Raw genomic sequence first — 22,554 nt, forward strand, 5'->3', positions numbered from 1 at the left:
TTCCATTGAATACTATTGTTTCAAAGAAAAAAATATAAAGAGTAAAATAAAAAAAATACAGCCCTTTTTCAATCCACTGCTGGATGAAGGTCAGGTCGGTCATAGGGGTTTGTTTGACCAAACATCACCACGCGGCTCGTCGCGGTTCGGTGAACGGGGTGGGGACCCAGTACTGCTTCGGATGTCATTCACCACTGATGCAAGAGCTGTGGTCGGGAATCAAACTCAGGTCACCAGGTTCATAGTGTAGCGCATCACTGCCTCCCCTCTGTTCACATTATTGTGAATAACTGCAGTGCATGGGCTCGCAGCGTGAATTGAATACCAGGCAAAGGTGCGTAAAGGTGCAAGCGCCTGTCCGGGGCAAAGGTTCATGACCAGCGCTTGCACCCATGCATGTGTGACAGCACACACTGGGCACCGGAGATAGTTTACAATGATAACTGCCACAGGAATTGCACACGGTCTTGCAAACTGCACTGAAGTAGGATACTTACACCATACAGGCGTTGACAGGTCAGCCGCGGGAAAAGAAAAAAAAAGCGCTTTTGGCAGAGGGGTGAGCTTCACCAAAGGCCGGAGCAAATTGCATTGAGGTTGCTATAACGAGGGACTGTTGTATTCTGTGCTCTTGGTGTCAGTCAGCGGGAGATGTCCAGCCACCTGTATTCATTGCAAGTCGCGAGCCTTAATTGGGTTTTGTAGAACTGCAAGCCGTCCCGTTTGCTCACGAGCAAGCCAACGCGACCTTGCGTTGCGCTCCTTATTTACGAGCTCCGCTAGAGACATGTGCTTCGTAGCAAGCGTTGGCGAAGTGCAATTCTGCACGAAAAAAAATGTGTAACATCAAAGACGGGGGGGGGGGGGGAACCCGATATACTTAGATATAAGGTTGGGGTTCAGCGGAGTGTACAGGAGAATATGTGTTGTTTAGACTAGCCGGTTCCTTGTCGCGGCGTCCGTTCCGCGTGCGTCCCAGACAGCGTGCTCAGGGTTGTGGCGGCAGACGTGTGTCAAACCGCATGTCCGTTCTCTCGTTGCCAGGTCGTCCAAATAATAATAATATTAATAAAAAAAATAGAGAGGTCACAAAAAAAGTCCTACGCTTGTTTGTTCGACACGTTTTTAATAAGAAACAGCAATGCACGGAGAGAAATGCCACTTTCTACAAAAGAAACCGCCACATCTTAGTGTTAAGAGGAAGCCCGATTACGTTCGCCTAAGTCGGCAGCCACGTCCGTTTAAAAAAAAATGAACTGCTCTCCGATGCTAACGCTACATGGGTTGATATATTATTGATACACAACATATACGGATACGTGATGTTAAGTAATGTGAAGCGCGTGTGAATGTTGAGCATGATTATTGCTTATTCCACCTTCAAAGTATATGGCTTACATTTTAAAGCATATTTTGTTTTACAAGCTGTAGAATTGTCGATAATGCCAAGCAAGCACGTTTTAAGACACATTTCATGAAGAACACAAGTCACAGTTTTGGGTTTTTTGAGTCACATAATACAAGTGCAAAACACGATGACACTGTTAACATCTCAAATAATAAATCTAATACAAAAATAACTCTACTTAATTGTTTCTTCCCATTTTTGTTTACATTTCTTCGTATAAAATACTCATGCCCAATGAGTTATTTACAAGCAAAGTGAGCCCCATCGAACACAATGAGCCCCGTGTAAAAGCTAAAGGCACAGCCCTGGAATTGCTTGCTCACACGCCTGCTGGCAGACGAGGCCTCCACTGGAGGGAGCTCTAGACAGCCTCTCTAGATGGTATTTGGCCTACTCTTCCATGCTGGTCAGGCTTCCTGGAAGAGATTGAAATACCCACGACGCGTGATCTGTAATGTGTCGGAAATCCATCGTGACTTAAGATTTATTCTGAATATCAAAGCTACCAGTAAATAGTACACGATCCACAAGTAGACGATTGAATATTACAAGAAGACGGGTTTGATAATAGGAAGATATTGTCACGTTTAAATTCGGAATTTCTGCGAGACATTTCCACACTTTGGGTCAGGGCATAATTTAGCGATCGTGTCAAAGAAAGACGAAGCTAAACTCGCCCGTGACAATGAATGGCACCCGTGGATGTGGACACATCGCGGCCCTTGTTCCGTGACCTAACTTGCAATGCGCGTGTGTGACTGAGACAACGTACAGTATTAAGCGTTGTTGGTTTCTTTTGGTTGCACAGATTATATTTTCAAGTTTGTTTGTGGACGACGTTTTCAAGGATGCGCACATTGCTGCCTGAGCGCGCAACATTCTGTACCATTTCAACATTACCGTTATTACGTAATAACTTATTGATTTAATGTTAATACATCAGACAAGTGAAGCAGTGAAATATATCTGCGAAACCTGTTTTTCTTTCAAATCTAATGTGCATGTCACACGGTACATCTGGTAATAATTTGGTTGTGAAAACATTTGAGAAAAGTCAACTTCCCTCTTTTGTCAATAAGCTGGTTGATGAGAGCCTCCCCTTTCCGTGTGCGTTATGGATTATTTGACCGTACTTCATTATGACATGGCATTTGTTTGATTTGTAATGTATGTTAAATCGACAACATACTCAACACAACATTTAATATAACCTCAATTATCGACAACGTATTAAATAACTTAACTTAATTAATATGTTTCTAGATTTGAATCTTTCGTGACTTGCAAGGATTCATATTCTTAGGTTTTTTTCGGTAAAGTCACGTAGGTAAATAAAATAATAATAATATGTCCTTAAGTTTTTATACATCCTGAACATGTTGCATAATTTTCAAGAATTCCAAATATTACGTTTGTTGCCCATATTAAAACAACTAATAAATAATGTTTAATAATCATTGAGGACACATTAAATGAAACATATTATGTATTAGTTATTTTAATGTGCAACAAATAATAGATTAAAATTCTTGAAACTTAAGTAATATGTTTCCGATAATTATGGCTGTATTCGTGAAGTTATTCAATACGTTTTTGACAAGTGAGGATATATTAAATACGTTTATTCAATGATGCTGTCGATGTTTGAACGTATAAAAAACATAGCGACAGATATCATGCCATACTTCACCATGCTCGTCAGTGTGGGTTGGTGATGAGAGGGCCGCAGAACTGGTTGGATATCACACTCACTATGTGAGCCGTAGTTGGGAATCAAACTCACCATATTTGCTAGGTTCATCGTGGAGTGCGCTAAACACTGCGCCATTGCGCTACAAATACCCGGTTTTAGGAAATGTACTTTTCATATTCCATTGCTGTCAATGATAATTTAACATATTTATTACAAACTACACGCTACGTTTAAAGTATCCCAATAATTTCAAGTTGCAGTCAGTGTTAAGTCTTCAGGTGCTACTACAACATTCCTTGTATATATACCACAGGTATATGCATATCGACACAAGTGTATGTTGACATTGGGAGTAAATGACCTCAATCGTGTTGTATAGGTCCACACTTTCCGCAGCACTTTGAATACAAGAGCTCTAAACACGAATCCCTGACTTTTGGCTATCGGTGTAATTGGAGGTTTCAGAGTAAGCCTATTACAGTAAATGTCACGACTGTAGTTTAATGTGTTCAGAGTTGTAGAAGTACTTTAATGTGTTGACCATCCATCATTCATATTCATTTCATACAGTCTTGCAAACATGAATCCACTATATATTATTCAATGAGGAAAATACGCGTTATAGTCATGGATTTCGTTACACACATTTTGTTCGACAGTCACGATCTTTCATCTTTGTTGTGAAAAAACATATTATGTACACATTAAATTAATGACAGCAAAAAACAACAAAAAGACAATTTGAAAATACCCCCCGAAAGAAAATGACCATTTCTATATTTTTTCCACAGTTTCTTTCGAATATAAAACGTGGCAGTGAAACACAAACTCAAGTTTCACTTTTCCGAGCTGTTATTATTTTTTATTCTCATCTCGCCGCCGGGGTTCGTAGCCCAACAGCCCGTTAACAACCGCGCCACACACAACCCCGTAGTGTGACCTTTGTCTAAAGGGGGACACGGCACAATCGTTGCTAAACAAAGTTCAAGCACATTTTAATGTTAAACGGAATCGGGGGAGGCTGAACCTTCAACGGGAGAAGCTCAATCCCCTTCAGCCCCTCCCCCCCCGCCACCCCCAATGCTCTGGGGATGGTACATCTCACGATTAACCCTAGCAGCCCAGATTGTCGTATCTGCAGGAATGCAGGTTGAGGCACAGCCGGTCATTGTACGCGCCATTCAGCGGGCCGTACTCCTCCCCGGCTTCAGCGGAGACGACCTTGCGGGGCGACGAGTACACCTGCTGGTAGGGACCCGCGTACTTATTGGCGAGCAGGTACGGGTTGTCCGTGGGGAGAATGCGATCAGAGTAGCCCGAGGCGTGAGCGCCAGCCGCGGGGTTCGAGCCGCTTTCAACGGCTTTCTGCTCGAACGGCGCTTCGGCGCACTTCACGGCGTTGGCTTTGAAGGCCGCCTGGTAGGACACTTTGGTGGTCGTGGTGATGATGGTCTGGAGGGCGGGCGTGTCACCACTGCTCGCTGCCGCACAGCCGACGTCCCTGTGCCTCGACGTGTCCCTGTAGGAGAGCGACCTGCCGCTGCCTCCGCCGCTGCTGCTATTAACGGCGGCGGCGTCGCCCCCCTCGTACTTATCCCCGTACTCGGACTTGCCGTTGCTCTTGGGCTGCTTGTAGCTCTGGTGCCGCATCTCCTTGGGCGGCTGGGCCACGTGCTCGTGCACCCCGTCCTGGCCGAAGTGGCCCATGGCGAAGCGGGCTCCGTCGTACGCGTGCGGGTAAGCGTCGCCGGCCTTGACGAGGCTCTGCTCGGGCTTGTAGTCCCTGTGGTCGCCCAGGAGGGCCGCCGGGTACGGGGAGGCGTGCGACAGGTAATTGGGGATGGCAAGCTCGTAGCTGCACGCCGGCGCCGGGAAGTAGAAACGCTCATTGGGCATCCTGGGGACGTGGAAGCCGCTGCCGACGCCAACGGAGGGCTCGCAGCGCGGTTGCGGGATAAGGGGCGGCTGCTTGGAGCTCCACACGGAACCGATTCTGGGGTCGAGCGCCTGCCGGGCCTCCATGCCCACGGACGACATGGAGGGCATCGGGTTGTAGCCGTTGATGTTGGAGTACCAAACGACCTGCGAATGGTAAAGCGGAGGCAATTTGCGTGTCAATGAGTCAATGTGTTCCAATAACAGTGGGCGTTCACGGCGCCTGAGTGTGACCACATTTCAAGATGCCGTACGGATGCCATTTTTAATGACGGTAGAAGTTCCACATTCCTCTGGCAGAAGTGAGTCTGTATGTAGGATAACCACTGGTGGCCTCTTAACAAATCGACACTCAGTGTATCAAACCCCAGAGGAATTATAGGCTAAGTTCACCACCAGCTCGAATTTGAATGGCCAATCTTATTGCGACCACTCCCAGTGACACACAGCTGGATTTATCTCATAATATTATAATCAGTAATTTTAACCCTTTGTCAATCTACTGTTGCGTGAATGTCTCTCCATGACTGTCAGTGATGGAGGTTTTCTGACCCTTCACTGCAGCACTGGTCAGTGTAGTTTGGTGAAAAAGGGATCAGGGCTGCCACTGTAAAAAGTTGTTTCTAGGAATCAAACCTAGGTCGCTGGATTCACAGCACAGTGTGGTTACTAGTGTGCTACTGCTCCATCCCAATTATTTAATCAACAATTTGGTGTTCTTCCCCCGCACCTCCGATGAGCACGGTTGGCTACGTACGGTGAGAAATAAGTTCGACCTTAAACACGAAAAATTAGTTATCACTGTTTTTTGTATTATTTAATGCTCTGTAATCACAAAATCGTACTTACAAAAAAGAACAGCTGCACAATATTCAGTGCTCTGCTCTTTTCAACAATGACAACGGACAAAGTGGCGCTGACACTGTGTAAGTCAATGCCAACTCTCATGTCTGCGAACACAAATACCTGCCAATCTAAGTTGATCATACAGAGACATTCATTTGACCCCAACTCGGATACTGTTCAGGATGCAGGAGTGGCCTTTGTGGTAAATTCCTTCAGCATGCCATAATACACTTATGATGCAACCCTCTGTCTCACTGTCTGCCAACTCCCTAAGAGCGTGCGTGAAATCTGCCCACCGTATATGTATTTCATGGCTACAGAATCGCGAATGCAATAACAATACAACGTGTATTTACAGGGCTTGTACATGTGACTGCACCTCAAGACGCTGTACATGACCAACGAGGGGATATTTATGTTATACAGCGGAAGAGGCAGTCCTAGAGACACTTATAGAGCAAGACAGACTTACACAGAGATCCATACATATACATAGAGACCCATACACTCACGTAAAATAAAAACTTGGATTGACGTAGCGTCAAAATACAACTGCAACTCAAGATTCTGCACAGACACAATCGGCACGTGTATTCCATATGCAGAGAACGAGACAGCCATTCATACGCGTGAGATAAAAATGCACGTCTCGAGCCTGTACTTGAGTGTGGGCAGGGAGTCGACAGCATGGACGGCCGGGGCAAGGGGAGTTCCAGTCCGCGGGGGCGCCAGAGGCGACCGATCTCCAGGAGCCGGGGCTCACCTCTGGCGCTGTGCCCCGCTTGGACCTCTGCACGCAGCCACCCGCCAGCCCCAGGCGCCGCTTGCTGGAGCTTCTGCGCGCCTCCGCCTCCGTCTTGCTCTCAGGCCGCGGGTGGTCATGCGAGCCCTTGGCCTGCAACGTCAAAGAAAAAAATGCTGTGACCGCGGGACGCGTCGTTTACGCCAGACGGATGTACGCACGGCAATTTTGATGCAGGACTAGAGAAGGATGCTGAGTGAATTCACCGGGGATGATGATCGTGGTGGTGGTGGTGGTGGTGATGATGGTGATCGTGAAAATTATGGCGATCGTGTACGTAAGAACGTGGTTCCTACCGAATTTGCCAAGCCTGACGATGGTGTCTACAAGGGCAAAGTTAACTTAGAGTAACGATGATGATGTTGATGATGATTATGACAGCAGTATTTTAGTGAATTTATCATACATGATGATTATTGGCACCCTGAATATTACAGGCATGATGATAGTGATAATGTGTAAAAGAACAGTCTTTTATGTAAATTATCTGAGGATAATAATGATGACTATAGCATTGAAATTTGGTGTATTCACGAGGAATGAATTTGATGACAATGAAGGAGTGGAAATACAGGGTTCTTAAAACACCAAGGATGATGAATCTTACACAATTCACTAGGGATGATAGGATAGCATGTCATCATTTGTAACACTTTCTTTTCTGATCCGCCGCTACTGGACATCTGTGAAAAAGAGCTTTACAGCTCATTGGATCCCTCGAAAATAAATAATTAACTTGCTTCTGATTTTAATACAACAAAATTTTGGGCCCCACAATTTTCATGGAGGCACTTTTAAATATCATTCCCCACGTGGCTGGGAATTGAACCAAGATCTTTGGGTTCGGAGGTGATGATGATCATTAGAATTGTGGCACTACAAACGAACCACATGACCTTGCTGATCTCGTCAAGGAGCTTAAACCATCACGCAAACTCTGGTCATCCTCGCAGTAGTTTTTAGCTAACCAATGAACAAAGATGGTCACTGCATCGCACACTTTCAGATGCGCTTCTGCGGCCGTCTGGAACGCTCTTCCTTTTGATATTAGGGAGCCACTTTAAAATTTAAAACTAATTTCTTTGGAACTGATTTTTATGTTTAGTTTTTTCTTTTTCTCCCGCACCTCCGATTAGCATGGTTGGATACTACAGTGCGAAAGAAGTTATACATATATACATGCGGGCATAATATATCTCTTACAGAATTGTAATTTCGTGTTTTGACTGTCGATTGTCTATCGGCTGTCAGATGTTAATGCTATAACGATCATCATTACGACGCCGCCCCGTGCCGCACCTGGAAGAATATGAATCGCCCCTCGTGCCTCCAGAAGTTGGTCACGGGATAGCCGCTGTGGCCCCGGCATGGCACCAGGTCCAGCGGCGAGCCGCAGTTCGGACACAGCTTCTCTGAACGAAACAAAAGCACGAACAGCGCAATGTGACGCCCATAGACTCACACAGAGACCCCGCGGGCTTACATAGAGACCTATGTATTTAGATTAGACAAGCCTACAATATACCATGTGGATTTATATATTGTCTAAATGCAGACCACATCTCAAGGTGTTCTACAGAAACAGTGGTCGTATGTATTTTGAATGCAAACCAGCATCAGCGGAAATAATAATTGCCAACGAAATAACTGGATTAAAATATAATGGTGTGGATTTTAATTTACAGCCCTTTGTCAATCCATTATTGGCTGAAGGCCTCCACATTGTGTGAGTCACAGGGACTGGTTAACCATACTTCACCAACGCTGATCAGTGTGGGTTAGCAAAGGGCGTCGGAGCAGCAACATGACCATGACCAGTTCAGACATCCCTCGCCACTTATGTCAGCTATGACTGGCAACCAAACTCAGGATTCCTGGTTCACAGGGCAGTGCACTAACCACTTGCACCACCGTTCCCCCCACCATGAACAGGATAGGGTTGATATTATTGCTTGATAAAAAAAAAAAATAAAATGACACGCGTTTAAACATCATATCTTCCATCGAACCCACCACTACATATACTGTATGTTTTGATTTTGTAAACATTCAGGATTACACAGAGGAGTGCATTTGGATCACTGGTGCCATTGTGACAAGGAAAGGCATGGCACGTTGCAACCCCTATGGATTCTTTTTTTTCATAAGAGGCGACGGATTCACATGTACGGACAATACACGTGTATGTCAGTAGGAGTGTGTCGATCACAGTTCGTCAAGCTGGGTGACAAAGAGTCATCGCCTATGCCACGCCAAGTTGGCGTACCACTGGGGTCAGTCCTCGGGCCCTTCCTATTTTCAACATACGCCTCTCCTCCGATCGCCGAAGTCAGCTCATCGCATGGCATAAAGTTCCATCAACATGCTGATGATGCACAATTGTACACGGCAGTGAAGTCAAAGTTAGATACGGAAAGCCTCGGTAACCTCGAAGATTAGCAAGCGAGTGGTGCTTGTGTGGTTTTCACGAAACGAAATGCTGCTTAATCCAGGAAAATCGTAGGTTCTGCTGGTTGGCACTAGGTCTCAGGCGAAAACAATTGTAGTAGGACCGGGTGTGGCGGTCGCAGACTCCAGGATTCAGTTGTCGACTCATCGAAAGAGCCTCGGCACCACACTCGACCAGAATGTCGTTTTCATCACCACGTGAATAATAGTCAGGTCATGCACATTTCATATCAGGACTCTACGACACGTTCGGCCACTATTGAGTCGTGACATAGCCAACACGTTGGCGTGCAGCATAGTATGGACAAGACTCGATCATTGCAACTCATTTCTCTATGGAACGTCTGGCAAAAACATGAGCAAGCTGCAGTGTTTACGAAATTCTTTGGCACGTGTCGTGGCAGGGACGTCACGATCCAACCACGTCTGTCCGGTGCTCACTGAGCTGCACTTGGCTTCTGGTTGCTGAGTGAATACATGATGAGGTTGCGCTCATGACACACAAAGGCACACAAATAAACCAAAATATCTTGCTCATCTCGTCAAGGAGCATAAACCATCATGCAAATTCCGGTCATCTTCGCAGTCGTTTTTGGCTAACCATTGAACAAAGATTATCACTGCATTGCACGCTTTCAGATGCGCTTCTGCTGGCAATACCATCTCCTTGTGCGTAGTTATTTTTTACGCATTTAATAGGTGCTCGCTAATAGCACTTGCGACCAACAGTATCTTGTTAACGCCTATACGAGAGATCTTTATTTGTATGTCTTGTGTGCAAATTAATTTCCATTTTAAAAGGCAAAACAGTGAAATTTTCATGTGAGTCTCAGTGGAGGTGAGTTTTACACGGAGATTAGAGAAACGTTTTTTTTGTAATATATGCACGAGTTTACTTTACGTCTATAACAATGAACCTGAGATAGAGATGAATATACAATGTGGGCTAACTAAACACGTGTTCATATTTTATACACCACAGTATGTGTAAATATCCCACAGAAAATGTGTTTTGAATACATAACCGGTTAAAATATGAGCAACTCTGCGTTATAACTTAACGTCTCAAATGTTTATATTCTAACAGGCATACATGTATATGTAGTATATATACACACAAACACTTTAAATAATCATAGCTTATTAGGTTATCCTTTTTAATACATACTATTTAGGAATAAAAATACGTTGTCAAAATTGATATTGTATCTACTTGTTAAAAGTTACAGATACATATTAATCATTAACTTGTACAATGCAATACAATACAAGCTAATGTAAGCGATATAATAATGTTGTATAGAGTAACTTCGCTCAGACATTAGATATAAACCTAGGTTGGAGCAGTGGTTAGCGCACAACAACATTAACCTGGCCACCTGAGTTTGATTCCCACTCACGATGAACATCAGTGGCGAGTAATATCTGAACTGATGCTGGGCACCACTTCATCAACCTGCACTGACTTAACCAGCGTGGTGAAGTATGGTTAAACAACCACCCTAGACTGACACAGCGTGGTGAAGTATGGTCAAACAACCACCCTAGACTGACACAGCGTGGGAAGGACCTTTACCCACGAGTGCATTGACAAAGGGCTGGAAGTGAAAATACTGTACGCTTGTGTTTTCCATCTGCAGTCACCGATATCTGTTGTAGATTCAAAGAAGAACTATCCTCCAGTGCCGAATTTTATCCCGGAACAGTCTGGAGCACTGTTTCGGGAATTATTTTTGGCACCCAGCCACAGCCATCTTATGAACAGGTTTTTTTTTATAAATGTGTTCATAGGAATAGAGCACTATAGAGTACAATAATGTAGTATTATTAATAGGCGGACCTTTTCCTTTAGTGGTAGGTAGTGCCTGATGCTGATAATCCCTTCTGCAAGCCCAGCCTAGTAGCGTCCCGGGATATGTGGAGTGGCAAATGAAGTCCTGCCAAGCTACATCGATAGACACGTCTCGACACAAACGCTGCGAAAATGTCTTCTCACCCGCAATTTGACAACACGGTGGCCAAAGAGAGAAGCGTTACCAGCGTCTGCGCTCTCACCAAACTCTTACGTAAAGTCTGCATCAAGAACACATCATTGCCCTCCTTTTGTGTTTTTTTTACCAAACCTGTTTTGTAATCTAAATTGAACGCGCGTTTCGTCTCCAACAACACAGCCCACGCGCCGGTCTCACGCAGCGTTAGGACAATGCGTTATCCGTGTCAAGTTCACGTTTCGTGTGTGCAAGGGACCTTGATTTAAAACACACAATTCACAGCCCTGCGTCAATCCACTGCTGGACGAAGGCCTCTCAACCCCGAGTCGCTTGGCCATACTTCACCACGCTGCCCAGTTGCGGGGTTGTAAAAGGGAGGGAGGAGGGTGTCCAGAATTGTATTCGGATATTTACTTTGTCTCGGACGTTATAGATGTGACCAGGGATCGACCCCAGGTGTTATAGCGCCGTGTGTTAACCACTGTTCCACCCCAAGGTTCGTCATCGTTGTTACTAAAGGCAATGCAGACAATGCTTTTGAAGGTGAAAGCATTCCCATGTGCATTAGAACAATGAATAGGCAGACGGCACGTCGCCATTCATGACACGTAACACAAATTGTTACGCAACCAATCAGCGGCACACGGCCGTCTGGAAGTGCGTGATTTGAGCAGCATTTACAATGGGCTAAATGACCACAAATGACCACAACTTACACTGTTCTCTGCATTATACTAAATAAAACAAATACATTTCGATTTAAAGCTTTCATCTTCTTGGTTCTTTCGGTAAAGTCACGTAGAAGTGGAAATAATAAAATAATAAAAATAAAACATAATAAAATAAAATTCTCACGACGCTTAGCAGTGTTCATTGGAGCGTTGTCTTTCAGACAGCTCTGTCTTCACCTGAGAACGGCTGCTTGTGTTGTGGCCGAAGCGTCGTGATAATTTAATTTTATTATGTTTTATTTTTATTATTTTATTATTTCCCTTCTACGTGACTTTACCGAAAGAACCAAGAAGAAAAAAACAAATACAATCTGTGCATTGTGATTGCATATCTCACTATGATATTCTTGCGTGTGGCAGATATGTTCGGGAGCTTAACGCCAATGTGGAGTTCTGCAAGCGACGACGATCGGGCTTCACGACAGAGTTCGTGTCGTCTCGCTCCGTTGAAGGTTTACATTGGTTTACAACACGCACATGTCACTTGCATAGACTCACGCCGACTCAATGGCTCTTGATTTGCGAATTTGAATACAGAAATATTCAATGGTTTATCAAACAAAGGCATGCAGCGACTGTGAAGTGGGATGTTGGATTAATAAATTGTACATTGTTCCCATTTTGAATGATAACATTCGCCGTTGGGATAATTGATTGTTTTTTGTAAAAAGATATTTGTATATGTATATAGTACGCTGTACCCACTTACATGGTGTGAGGTCACTCTCCAACACACTGGTAATGCTTTGACGATACAATAAATTAGGCACTTTGATTAACGTGACACTTTTATTAATTGACTGTGTCGAGGTGGAGGACAAAGACAAAGATCTCCCGTATAGTCTTAACAGACGTTTGGAGGAGCAGGGTGTACGACACACAGTTTTACAGTCTAACCCAAAATAGACCAATTTAAACTCAGGTATACGATAGTAATGTTACACTTTGCAAAAACAAAAGCACACAAAATGAATAACATATCAAAGTGAGCTTACACATACATTAATTATAAAGAACAATAATCCATTGAACACAAAGAGACAGCGGTCCAGGGCGCTGCGCTGTAATGCAAAAAATACAACCACAGCAATAACGCATTTCTTCTCAAAGTGCCAAATAAATAAAGTCGGTATATGTATGGACCAATGAAGGATTCATTACATTAAGTACCCAAAGTGTCACGTGACAAACCCACAAATATGAACTAATGGTGGTCAACGTAAAAGTCGTAAATGTTTTCGCACCCTGCTGACGAGACTCATAAAGTCGAGCACAGCTCAGGGTTTGCCATTCTGGCCAGCTGGCTCACCACTTAATACGTGACGTGTCGAGGTGCATATAGGAGGCTACACAGTGATATGTATATAGACCGAGAGACAGAACGAGGAACACATGGATAGAGACATCATGTTGACTGTTACGGAGAGTAAGTGGTGTTTGCCAGGACACGTTACTTGCGCCACGGTGGCGAGATGTTAACTACCTCGCCTGGTATGCAGGAGGTCGTTGGTTCAATCTCGACCCTGTGGTCGTATGGTTTTTCTCCAGGTCCTCCGGTTTTCTCCCCTCCACATTTAGAAACATGCATTTAGAGTATTTGGCTGCTATGAATGTCCATACAATAAGCCACTTCATTGAGCTATCATTTGTGGCCAGGTCGTTTCTGAAAAAGCGCTGTATGGTATAGCTCAAGCGGGCTTTACTTGGTCAAATAAAAAAATATATAGTTTAGTTTCTCGTTTAGTATGGATGATGGCCAGTGGTCGAGACTAACAATGGAGTGGCAGCCAAATACGGGAACACTGCTCATGACGACGTCTATCGTGGAGATGGAGCGATACAATCAGCTCGTGTGTAGGTGCTAGATGCAGTGTTGTAAAGTCCCCCGTTAAATAGTTTGGTGGATTTTGGGGGGGGGGGGGGCGGCCTCCATTTAGTAAAAGAATAAAAGGTTGTGAATTACGACTGTTGGGTTATATTATTGCGTATGGAAATGTAATCATAGTGGAGGGTGGGAGATGATAGCCTTTTCACGGGCCACCTGTTACGTGTTTTCATGTTACCTGAAACACAACTAATACCGTCATCTGGGCGAAATAAACTGTGCAAAACTAGCTACTACTGATTCGAAGCTTTCGTGACTGGAGGAATCCATTCTCTTTGGCCCTTTCGGTAAAGTCACACAAGCAATCGTCCTCAGGTGGGATGATTGCTTGTGTGGCGATCGAAACATCGTGATCTATTACTTTTTTCTACCTACGTGACTTTACCGAAAGAACCTAAGAGTATAGCTACTACTGGCCAAGAGAAATCCAAATAACTATAACCGTTCGGATAGCGACCGTCTTAGTGCTGCGTGGAAGCGAATAATCAAATAATACATTATTTAAATGCTTGCCCACAAAGGGCAGCGTACTTCAATAGGGATTACCGTTGGTAGGGCTATTTTCATAAACAGAATAGACAAGAAAGACAAGTTCAAAAAGCTCGCATAATGTACATGCATAATGTACGTTGCCTCAGTAATCCCCCCCTCATATTGTGCAAGAGCGCAGAAGGGTGGTCATCACATCAACGCCTCTATATAAGGAACGAAACAGTGAGTCTTGAGTAATTACAACTAGCTTCATCAGGCAACAGGCGACAGCCTGATGAAGCTAGTTGTAATTACTGGCGAAACGTCGTGCTCAGATTGTAAATGTTTTGGCTTGTCTCTCCAACACACCGGTTAGTGCTGTACTAGTGACGAATTGGCACTTTCTGTTTACGTGACAACCCTTACTAGTTGGCTGTGTCGGGTGGTGGCGGGTTTTAGCGACACATTTCTATATTTACGCGATCTAACCCGAAAACATATATTATGGATGATATTGGTCGCGAAAGCCTACGTGTTAAACCGAAATAAACGTCATTAGATTCAAACCAGACATGATCAGTAGAGCTAAACACCGACAAAAAGGGCCCTTATAAGGGCCAGCATGCGATCGGACGAGGTCTTCGAGTGTATCAAATACATCTAATGACGGATTCTCAAGACCTAAATGTGACTTCTTTGCCAGAAACCTAAGGGAGAGTGGGGGGGGGGGTGTGAGTGATGGGGGTGTGGGGGGGTAATGCTGTAATCACTGCATAGATCACGATCACGGCAACCACCGAGAGGGAACGAAACCCTCGGCACGCGCACGTACTCTGCTGTTTCTGGCGAGCCTTGTCGCAGATGGCCGGCCTCAGGTGCACCTTGCGGCCGTCCGGCATGGTGCAGGCCCGGCCGCACGCCACCACCCCCAGGCACGACTTCTTGAGGATGGCGCAGTTGTGGTTGTTGGTGTTGCGCATGGCCCAGCCGCTCAGGTGGCGCTGCGCGTTTTTGTCCTCGGCGCTGAACACGAAGCGCGCGTATCCGTCGTTCCACTCCTGGAAGGGGTCCACCTGCTTCAGGTCCTGGGGTCATCGAGTCAAGAGTCCGAGAGACGCGGAGAGAGGATATGGAGGAGGAGGAGAAGGAGAGAGGGGACGAGAGACACAAACAAACACAGATTCCCCTCTGTGTAGACTGCACAGATTGTTGGGGTTAAGCGATTTTAGTGAGTAATGTATAACGTTACATACTTAGGCAAATATCCCCATGCAGCCAACACAGACTGTTGGGGCAAGTGCTTTTAGTAAGCACTGCACATATATATAAAATGCAAAGACATAGATCTTCCCGTGTAGCCGACAAGTACCGATGTGAGTCGTGCCAAGTGCTGATATGATGAGGCATCGCCCGGGATTCGAAATTGTCCCGTCGAGTTCACAGCGGAGTGCGCTGGCCACGTTCCCCATGTTCTACACGCGTACAGTACTCGCACGTATCCACATCGCATTCCTATATTTTAACGATTGAATCGATGTGAACGTCCGCACGTGTGCGTGCGCGCGTGTGCGTGGTGCGTGTCCGCCAATAGCGTGAACTAACAAACCTGTGGCAGCTTGGGGTCGTTGATGTCCCAGGGCAGCTTCATCCCGTAGGAGAACGCTCCCTGCGCGTCTTCCACGTGCACCGCGCCGTCCGTGAGTTTCATCATTTTGACCCCCTGCCTTGCGGATGCCAGACACGCCGTGTTCACGTCAAGGATCGTTACGAACTGATGTCAGGTTTGATCCCTTTACAGTCAATTCTAGATTTGAAGCTTTCGTGACTGCAAGGATTCATACTCTTAGTTTTTTGGGTAAAGTCACGTATGTAAAAAAAAATGAAATTAAAATTTATAAAAATAAAATAATAAAAATCACGACGTTTCGGAGGCAACACAAGTCTCCGTCATCAGGTGGGACCGTCACAGCCAGATTTGCTGTATCAGTCAGTCACCCCGCTGAAAAATATAACGGGGGGGGGGGAATTATAGAGCAGTGTTTCTTAACTTTTACTGCAGCCTTGCACCTCTTTGGTTTTCGATCGTAATATGTGCTATACAATGTTAATAAAGACATATGTTTGATGAAACAAAGTAGTTGTACTTAAGTGCCCGTGCTTCATTTTTGCTTCGATGATTTACCGTCTAAAACAAATCTGGCAACGTCTCGCACCCCCACGAAGGGTATCTCGCACCCCCCAAGGTTTGCGTGCACCCTCAGGTTAAGAGCCACTGGTATAGAGTAACCACCATTCCATGTCAAAGCCGTCTCTACATGCCTCTCCACCGATCCCAACACACGTATTATATCCTTTAGCACTCTCCTGCTACTCTTTGTCCGACGCAGCCGGTGAGATTTGATGCGTACGCCGAGGTCATTAGAAACAAGAGAGCGATGATAGATCAGTGGGGGGGGGGGGGGGGGTTGTATCTATGAATGGATCACACTTTTTGTTTTTGCTGTTTTCGCTGGGTAGGTGACTGCAGGTATCGGCCTCGGATCCAATTCGACTGCCCTAGGATCCAAATCGTCCGCCCAAGAATCCACGTCGACTGCCCTAGGGCACTCTCGCCGTGTCCTCTCGTGAGCCGTGCTCACACGAGATGACACGGCGCTTGGCGGCACGGTCACGGCAGCGTTGACCCGTGCCCATTGCCCTCCGCTGCTTCGTGATGTTGTTGTCTTTACAGTACGGCGCGCACTTAAATTGCTTTTTTCAATACTGTCCGCTCTATCTTCCGAGGGTGGATTTGAACGCTTGTTATATTTGAAATTGTTTCTACGTTTCGACTACTTTTATGAATAACTGTGCGTGTGTGTTACGCTCGACTACGCTACTTGTCCGCTATTTTCCAAAACCGCCGTTTGTTTATCGTTGTCCACTCGCGCCGTTTGATTTTTGGCTTTTGCCGACACTCGCCTAATTTATTAATTTGCCCCTTCATCCTCACGCAGACTCCCTCTGTGTATAAACTCTTGTCGCAGCAGCTCTTTCCCCTGTGTCAGCAGTTCTCCTGCTGTGTCTGTTCCACCTGATGACGGTCGCTTGTGTTGCGATCGAAACGTCGTGATTTATTTCATTTTATTTTATACCCACGTGACTTTACCGAAAGAACCAAAGAGTATGGATCCCTGCAGTCACGAAAACTTCAGATCTAGACTCCCTCTGTGCCGTTGCCTTGTTTCATCGCTCGACTCGTTGCTCCGTATTCGCGAGCATCACGATGAAGCTACGCCAATTTGCGATTTTTGGTTTTGGTATCGAATAACATCGGTGTCATAGGTATACTATCCTCGTGGTTATGTTAATACTTTATATCTGTCCATCGTGGGCTCTGTTTACCTCTGTGTCTTTTTTCCGTCCACGTGAACAACCTATAAACAGTTTCTCCAAGTGTTTGGCATAGCCGTATGTCCAAAATACGGTGGGTTCTCTCTTTCTGTTATTTACTAAACAATTGCTTTTTTATTTTACCAGGTAAGGCCCACTGAGCTATATAACAATTTTTCAGAAGTAACCTGGCAACAAATTATAGGTCAACAAAGTGACTTATGTGGAAATTTATAGTAGCCAAACTCTAAAAAACACATGTTTATAAATGTGGAATGAAAAACCGGAGGACCCGGTGAAAAATTACGCGACCACGTGGAGAACATGCAAACTCCAAATATACAGGTGTCAGGGTCTGAATCGAACACACGACCTCCTGTATATCAGGCGAGGTAGTCAACATCTCGCTACCGCGGCGCCCATGGTATTGTGGTGTACAACCTAGCTTTAACATAAATCACGCAGACTCCAGCACAACCCAAATCGGCCGGTGATGCAAAGGAAAATATCACTAATTGCAAGTTAAATAATAATGATGATGATCCTTAGTGAGTCTTGAAACTCTTTTTAATGAGGATCATACATTGAGAGGATTGGCCCCTTCCTCATTGAATCATGGGATAACAAAGTTACAAAATCTAAATAGATAATTATATAGATAGGTCAGCAAGCTATTTGCATGACTGCCATATACAGGCCCTCTGTTTATCATTCACATTCGAAATTATATAAGTGGGCTTTGATCTAATTCCAGCATCTTCCGCGTCTCACTCCACGAGAGGCAACTGCTTGGTAAATTTATAATGGCAATTACTTTGGAAACGTTTGATGGAGATTGTACGATTGTTTCAAGATTTAAGCAATGTTGTACTGTTGGCTGAGCCTACCCGATGAGTGAGACAAATTAAGTATAGCGCCGTAAATTGTTGGTACCCAATTTTTTTAAATGTGGTTGTTGCAATTTTTTTAATTATAAGCATAGGCTCAGTAATATGCCTAATTGTGGCACATTTAGTCTTTCTTGACCCTTCGAGAACATCGTTAGATTTATGCCCTATAGTTTTAACATCTACTACGCGACAATATACAGCTTAATGTGTCGGCCGACATGCATAAAAATAGTTCGCAGCATGCGAAACGGACAGATTTTGCCCTTGTGATGGTTCATCAGTTCACCATACCCAGCCACGGATTGACATAGAATATTTGATATGGATAACAGAATACATTTACAGCCCTTTTGTCAATACACTGCCAGATGAGGGCCTCCCCACGCCAGAATATATATCAAGTACACTATATACATATATACATGGCATAGGGCGAAGAGTGAACACAAATATACGTACAGTACATACACCATGGAGCCATTTAAAAGTTACAGATATTTACTGGAAGAGACATTAATGATTTAATGCTACTTAAAATATGGTTACAAACTCAACTTTTTGTATCGCATCTTCATCATCAATTCACTGCTGGAGGATGAAAGTCTCCTCAAACCGTCGTCCATCATCTCTCGCTGTGGGCGATGCAAATACTGCTCTCGATCTCACAATCCACCTGGCGCACGAGCTAATTGCATTGCTCTGTCCCCTCTGTAGACACTCTGAGACGTGCACAGTACCAGTTTCATTTACTGTCGAGAAAGAGTGTTCATTTATGGCACGTTCGATATTTATGTCGATACAAACTTTGAGATTGAGAAGGAAAATATATGCTTATTTTGCAAGACAAATCTGCCTTTAACTAGATACCATGCAATGGCACATTTATAAGCATATTTGTATTTACGCTTTTAGTCATGGCAAACATTATAACTAACGTGAACGTTGCACTGAATTCCTCTTGTTAAATATCACATTGAGAACCTTCACAATATATAGCAGTGCCAAAGACAATTAAATTACTTTACAACACTGGTGCCTTGCTCTTTTTTTTGGTACTATGTGTTTAAAAAAAGCAAGATAAATCATCCGTACATATGGATTTGGTAACGCTTTCCAACATGCATTTATCCACAGAATTATTTAAGAATCAAAACAAAAACGGCTGATTACTTTCGGCAGTTTTCGTTCGGGCTAAGTCACGAATAGCGCTGAACACAACTTTACGCTAAAGTTTTATTTACGTCGGATTATCTTTGCGAGCGTGACCCCCCACCACGCTTTCAACCGTAGATGCAAATAATTATTATTATTATCACATAGGAACCAGAATTATATTACAGTGCGGTGTATTTACGAATGTAAAATTCTGCGTCATCAGCTCACATTGTCAACCATGAAATCGCGTATTTTTTTCACGTGGTTTAGGGAGAATAATGTAAACGACTTCCACTTACCGCGGAATTAAATGCATGTATGTACGTTTAACTTCTTTCGCACCGTACGTACGTGGTGCTTCATTGACATCCGCCCAAAGAGGTCCCAGCCACATCCTCAATCAAGAACATTGACGACACGGATTGCTTGAAATCTCGCACACAGATTGTCCCCCACTGACACCAATGTCTCGCAGGTTCAAGTCATGCACAGTACAGGTTTATACGCGCTCACGATAACAATAACAATAGTAAGAAGAAGAAGAATAAGAGTTTACAACCCTTCGTCAATCAACTGCTGGCCCGAAGGCCTCGCCATGCCGTATCGATCGTGAACGCTGCTTGAAGGAGGGTGGCCCAGGACCCAGAACCGATTCAGATGTCACTCGCCACTGCTGCGAACCGTGACCGGCAATCGACCTCAGATCGGCGGGTTCATGGCATAACGAACACCGCCGCCACTCCGCTTCCATATACCCCCAGCTGCGCGTCATATGCGCGGACACGACTACGGCGTACGTGTATGTCGACAACGGGAAGGGCGACTGCGTCGTGGTGGTACCGATGACAGGGGGTCGCAGACTCACAAAGTTAGTGCCGCGCTGCTTGAGGCTTCGACGCGGTCACCTAAATCCAAACTCGCGCGCGCAGGTGAGCGGAGTCGCATGCGGCGAGGCTCTGGGCTGGACTAACACGAGCCCGGAGCGGACGCAGGTAAAGGTGTCTAGGACTTGTCGAGGGGCCCGCCCTCTACTCCCCTCCTGCCACCCGGAGACGTCACCGTTCGGAGTCTACATCTTGTGTGCCGTGTCACGGAGAGATCTTATCGAGGTCCCATCACCCCCCCTCCACACACACGCACGCACGCAAATGAATCGACTCGCACCGAAATATGGGACGTCCAGATCTGTTTTTAGAAACGGTGCCCGTTTGTTGTTGTTTGTTGTTGTTGTTGTCTTCGAAAATCCAGCAAGGGAGCCAGCAGCCGAAGCGTTTATTGCAACCAGAGGCACTTGGGCTGCAAGGGCACAAGAAAAGTTGAGAAGACAAACGTGACAGCGTTCGCGACTACACTTATCGATGCAGTGGCATTGCTTGCAGTCGTTATTCATTGAAAATGGTACATGTCATGTGGGAAGTTAAGTATGTTCATGCGGTTTCAGTGAGGTTAGGAGACACGCTCGCTATTACATTGAGACAGAAAGAGGAAGACATGAATTCGAGAACATATACGCGTGTCAATGACATCATTAAAACTGTTTAAAAAAGAGACGATGGCTTGGGGAGGCCTTCAGCCGACAGCGAAGTGCTCCCCACGCCACTGCTGGATGAAGGCCTGCTCAATCCATCATCCAACAAAGCCATGATTGATCATGATTGATGATTGATCATGATTGATGATTGATCATGATTGATCATGGCTGATGGTGATTATGACGGAATGCAGTGTGAATTACGAGCGTGATGAGTTTTGCGACGTATGCCTGTGCACCACCGCAAAAATGTGTTTATTATTATTATTTTCTTTGGTAAAATGAAATATTCTTTGCAATGTTGTATTCACATTGAGGAGCGTCTGTCGTGATAAACCAGTATTACTATCATTGTGGACCTATTTCTCGAGGAGAAACTAAAATGCTGAAAATTAATACATCCACTGACGGATGAATCAAGGAATGTTTTTTTTTGTTTAACCATACTTCTCCACGCCATTGCGGGCTTGTGAAGGAGGGCCTGGGACTGGTCCAGATATCACTCACCGCTAATGTGAGCTGTCGCCAGAAAGAAAACCGTGGCAGTGCGCAAACCATTGCGCCACCACTCAACGTGTATCCACACAGATCCCTAAAAAGAACACATTCCGAAATGTGGATGGTATGTGTGTCATCAAAGGAAATAATTCCATTCATCAGTTTGTTCTTATAACAAAATGCAATTTCGTCGGTGATAATCAGAAAAACAGCCAAGTTATATAAAAAACACATTCCTGCGGAAGGAGCTGGTAGGAACGTTGGGTTGCTCGGTCAATGGCCAGGGTAAACGGTGGCGTGGTGTATTCCGCAAATATGCCCGACTGTGAGGGCGGGCACAAGCCAGCGTGAGTAAGTTAAACGTTGACTTTTATAAGGGCACCACGGGGTGACCAGCCCCTCCCCACTCAGCCCCACTCCTCCCACCCCCCACCCAGCCCCACCTTCCCCACCCTCCCCACCCAGCCCCACCCTCCCCACCCAGCCCCTCCCCACCCTCCCCTTCAAACCCAGCCCCACCCTCCCCTCTCCACCCAGCCCCACCCCTCCCATTTTTGGATCCACGACGGACGGACGGACACAATAATCCCCTGTGGGCTGGTGGAACCAGGAGGTTCCTACCAGTATAACCAAATACAGATATAAATGTACAGCCCTGCAATTGCTCGTTCATGCTGACCAAAGAGCCTCCACCAGAGGAAGCTTTTAGAGGCCTAGATTACATTTTGGCCTACTCTTCCACGATGATCAGACATCTTCACACAGGTAGGGAGTACCCACACTCTACCCCATCACACAATACAATATTCCACACTGAACGGCTTTTGTCTTTGGTTAGTTGCTCTTCCCAGCACCTCCGATTAGCATGGTTGGCTACGTACGGTGCAAAAGAAGTTCA

At 45.1% G+C, this 22,554-nt stretch overlaps 1 protein-coding gene across 4 annotated transcripts; it reads right to left on the reverse strand.

The window, feature by feature from the left end:
- Positions 1-1,124: 1,124 nt before the first annotated feature.
- LOC133347676 (chorion-specific transcription factor GCMb-like) lies at positions 1,125-20,610 on the reverse strand. Of its 4 annotated transcripts, none has more exons than XM_061560159.1 (6): positions 20,493-20,610; positions 15,817-15,934; positions 15,043-15,295; positions 7,984-8,096; positions 6,646-6,777; positions 1,125-5,183 (listed from the first exon to the last, which is right to left on the reverse strand). In XM_061560159.1, the coding sequence occupies exons 1-6, from the start codon at positions 20,570-20,572 to the stop codon at positions 4,215-4,217; spliced, it is 1,665 nt and encodes a 554-aa protein (XP_061416143.1). In that variant the 5' UTR covers positions 20,573-20,610; the 3' UTR covers positions 1,125-4,214. The 4 variants fall into 4 exon arrangements, with proteins under 4 accessions (XP_061416143.1, XP_061416140.1, XP_061416142.1 ...); XM_061560156.1 differs by having other exon boundaries at positions 6,544-6,777; XM_061560158.1 differs by having other exon boundaries at positions 6,544-6,777; positions 15,817-15,930; positions 20,493-20,586.
- Between the last annotated feature and the right edge of the window lie 1,944 nt (positions 20,611-22,554).

This window comes from Lethenteron reissneri, chromosome 26 (genome assembly GCF_015708825.2).
Source record: "Lethenteron reissneri isolate LAM-NWPU_2019-01 chromosome 26, ASM1570882v1, whole genome shotgun sequence".
NCBI classification, from domain to species: domain Eukaryota; kingdom Metazoa; phylum Chordata; class Hyperoartia; order Petromyzontiformes; family Petromyzontidae; genus Lethenteron; species Lethenteron reissneri.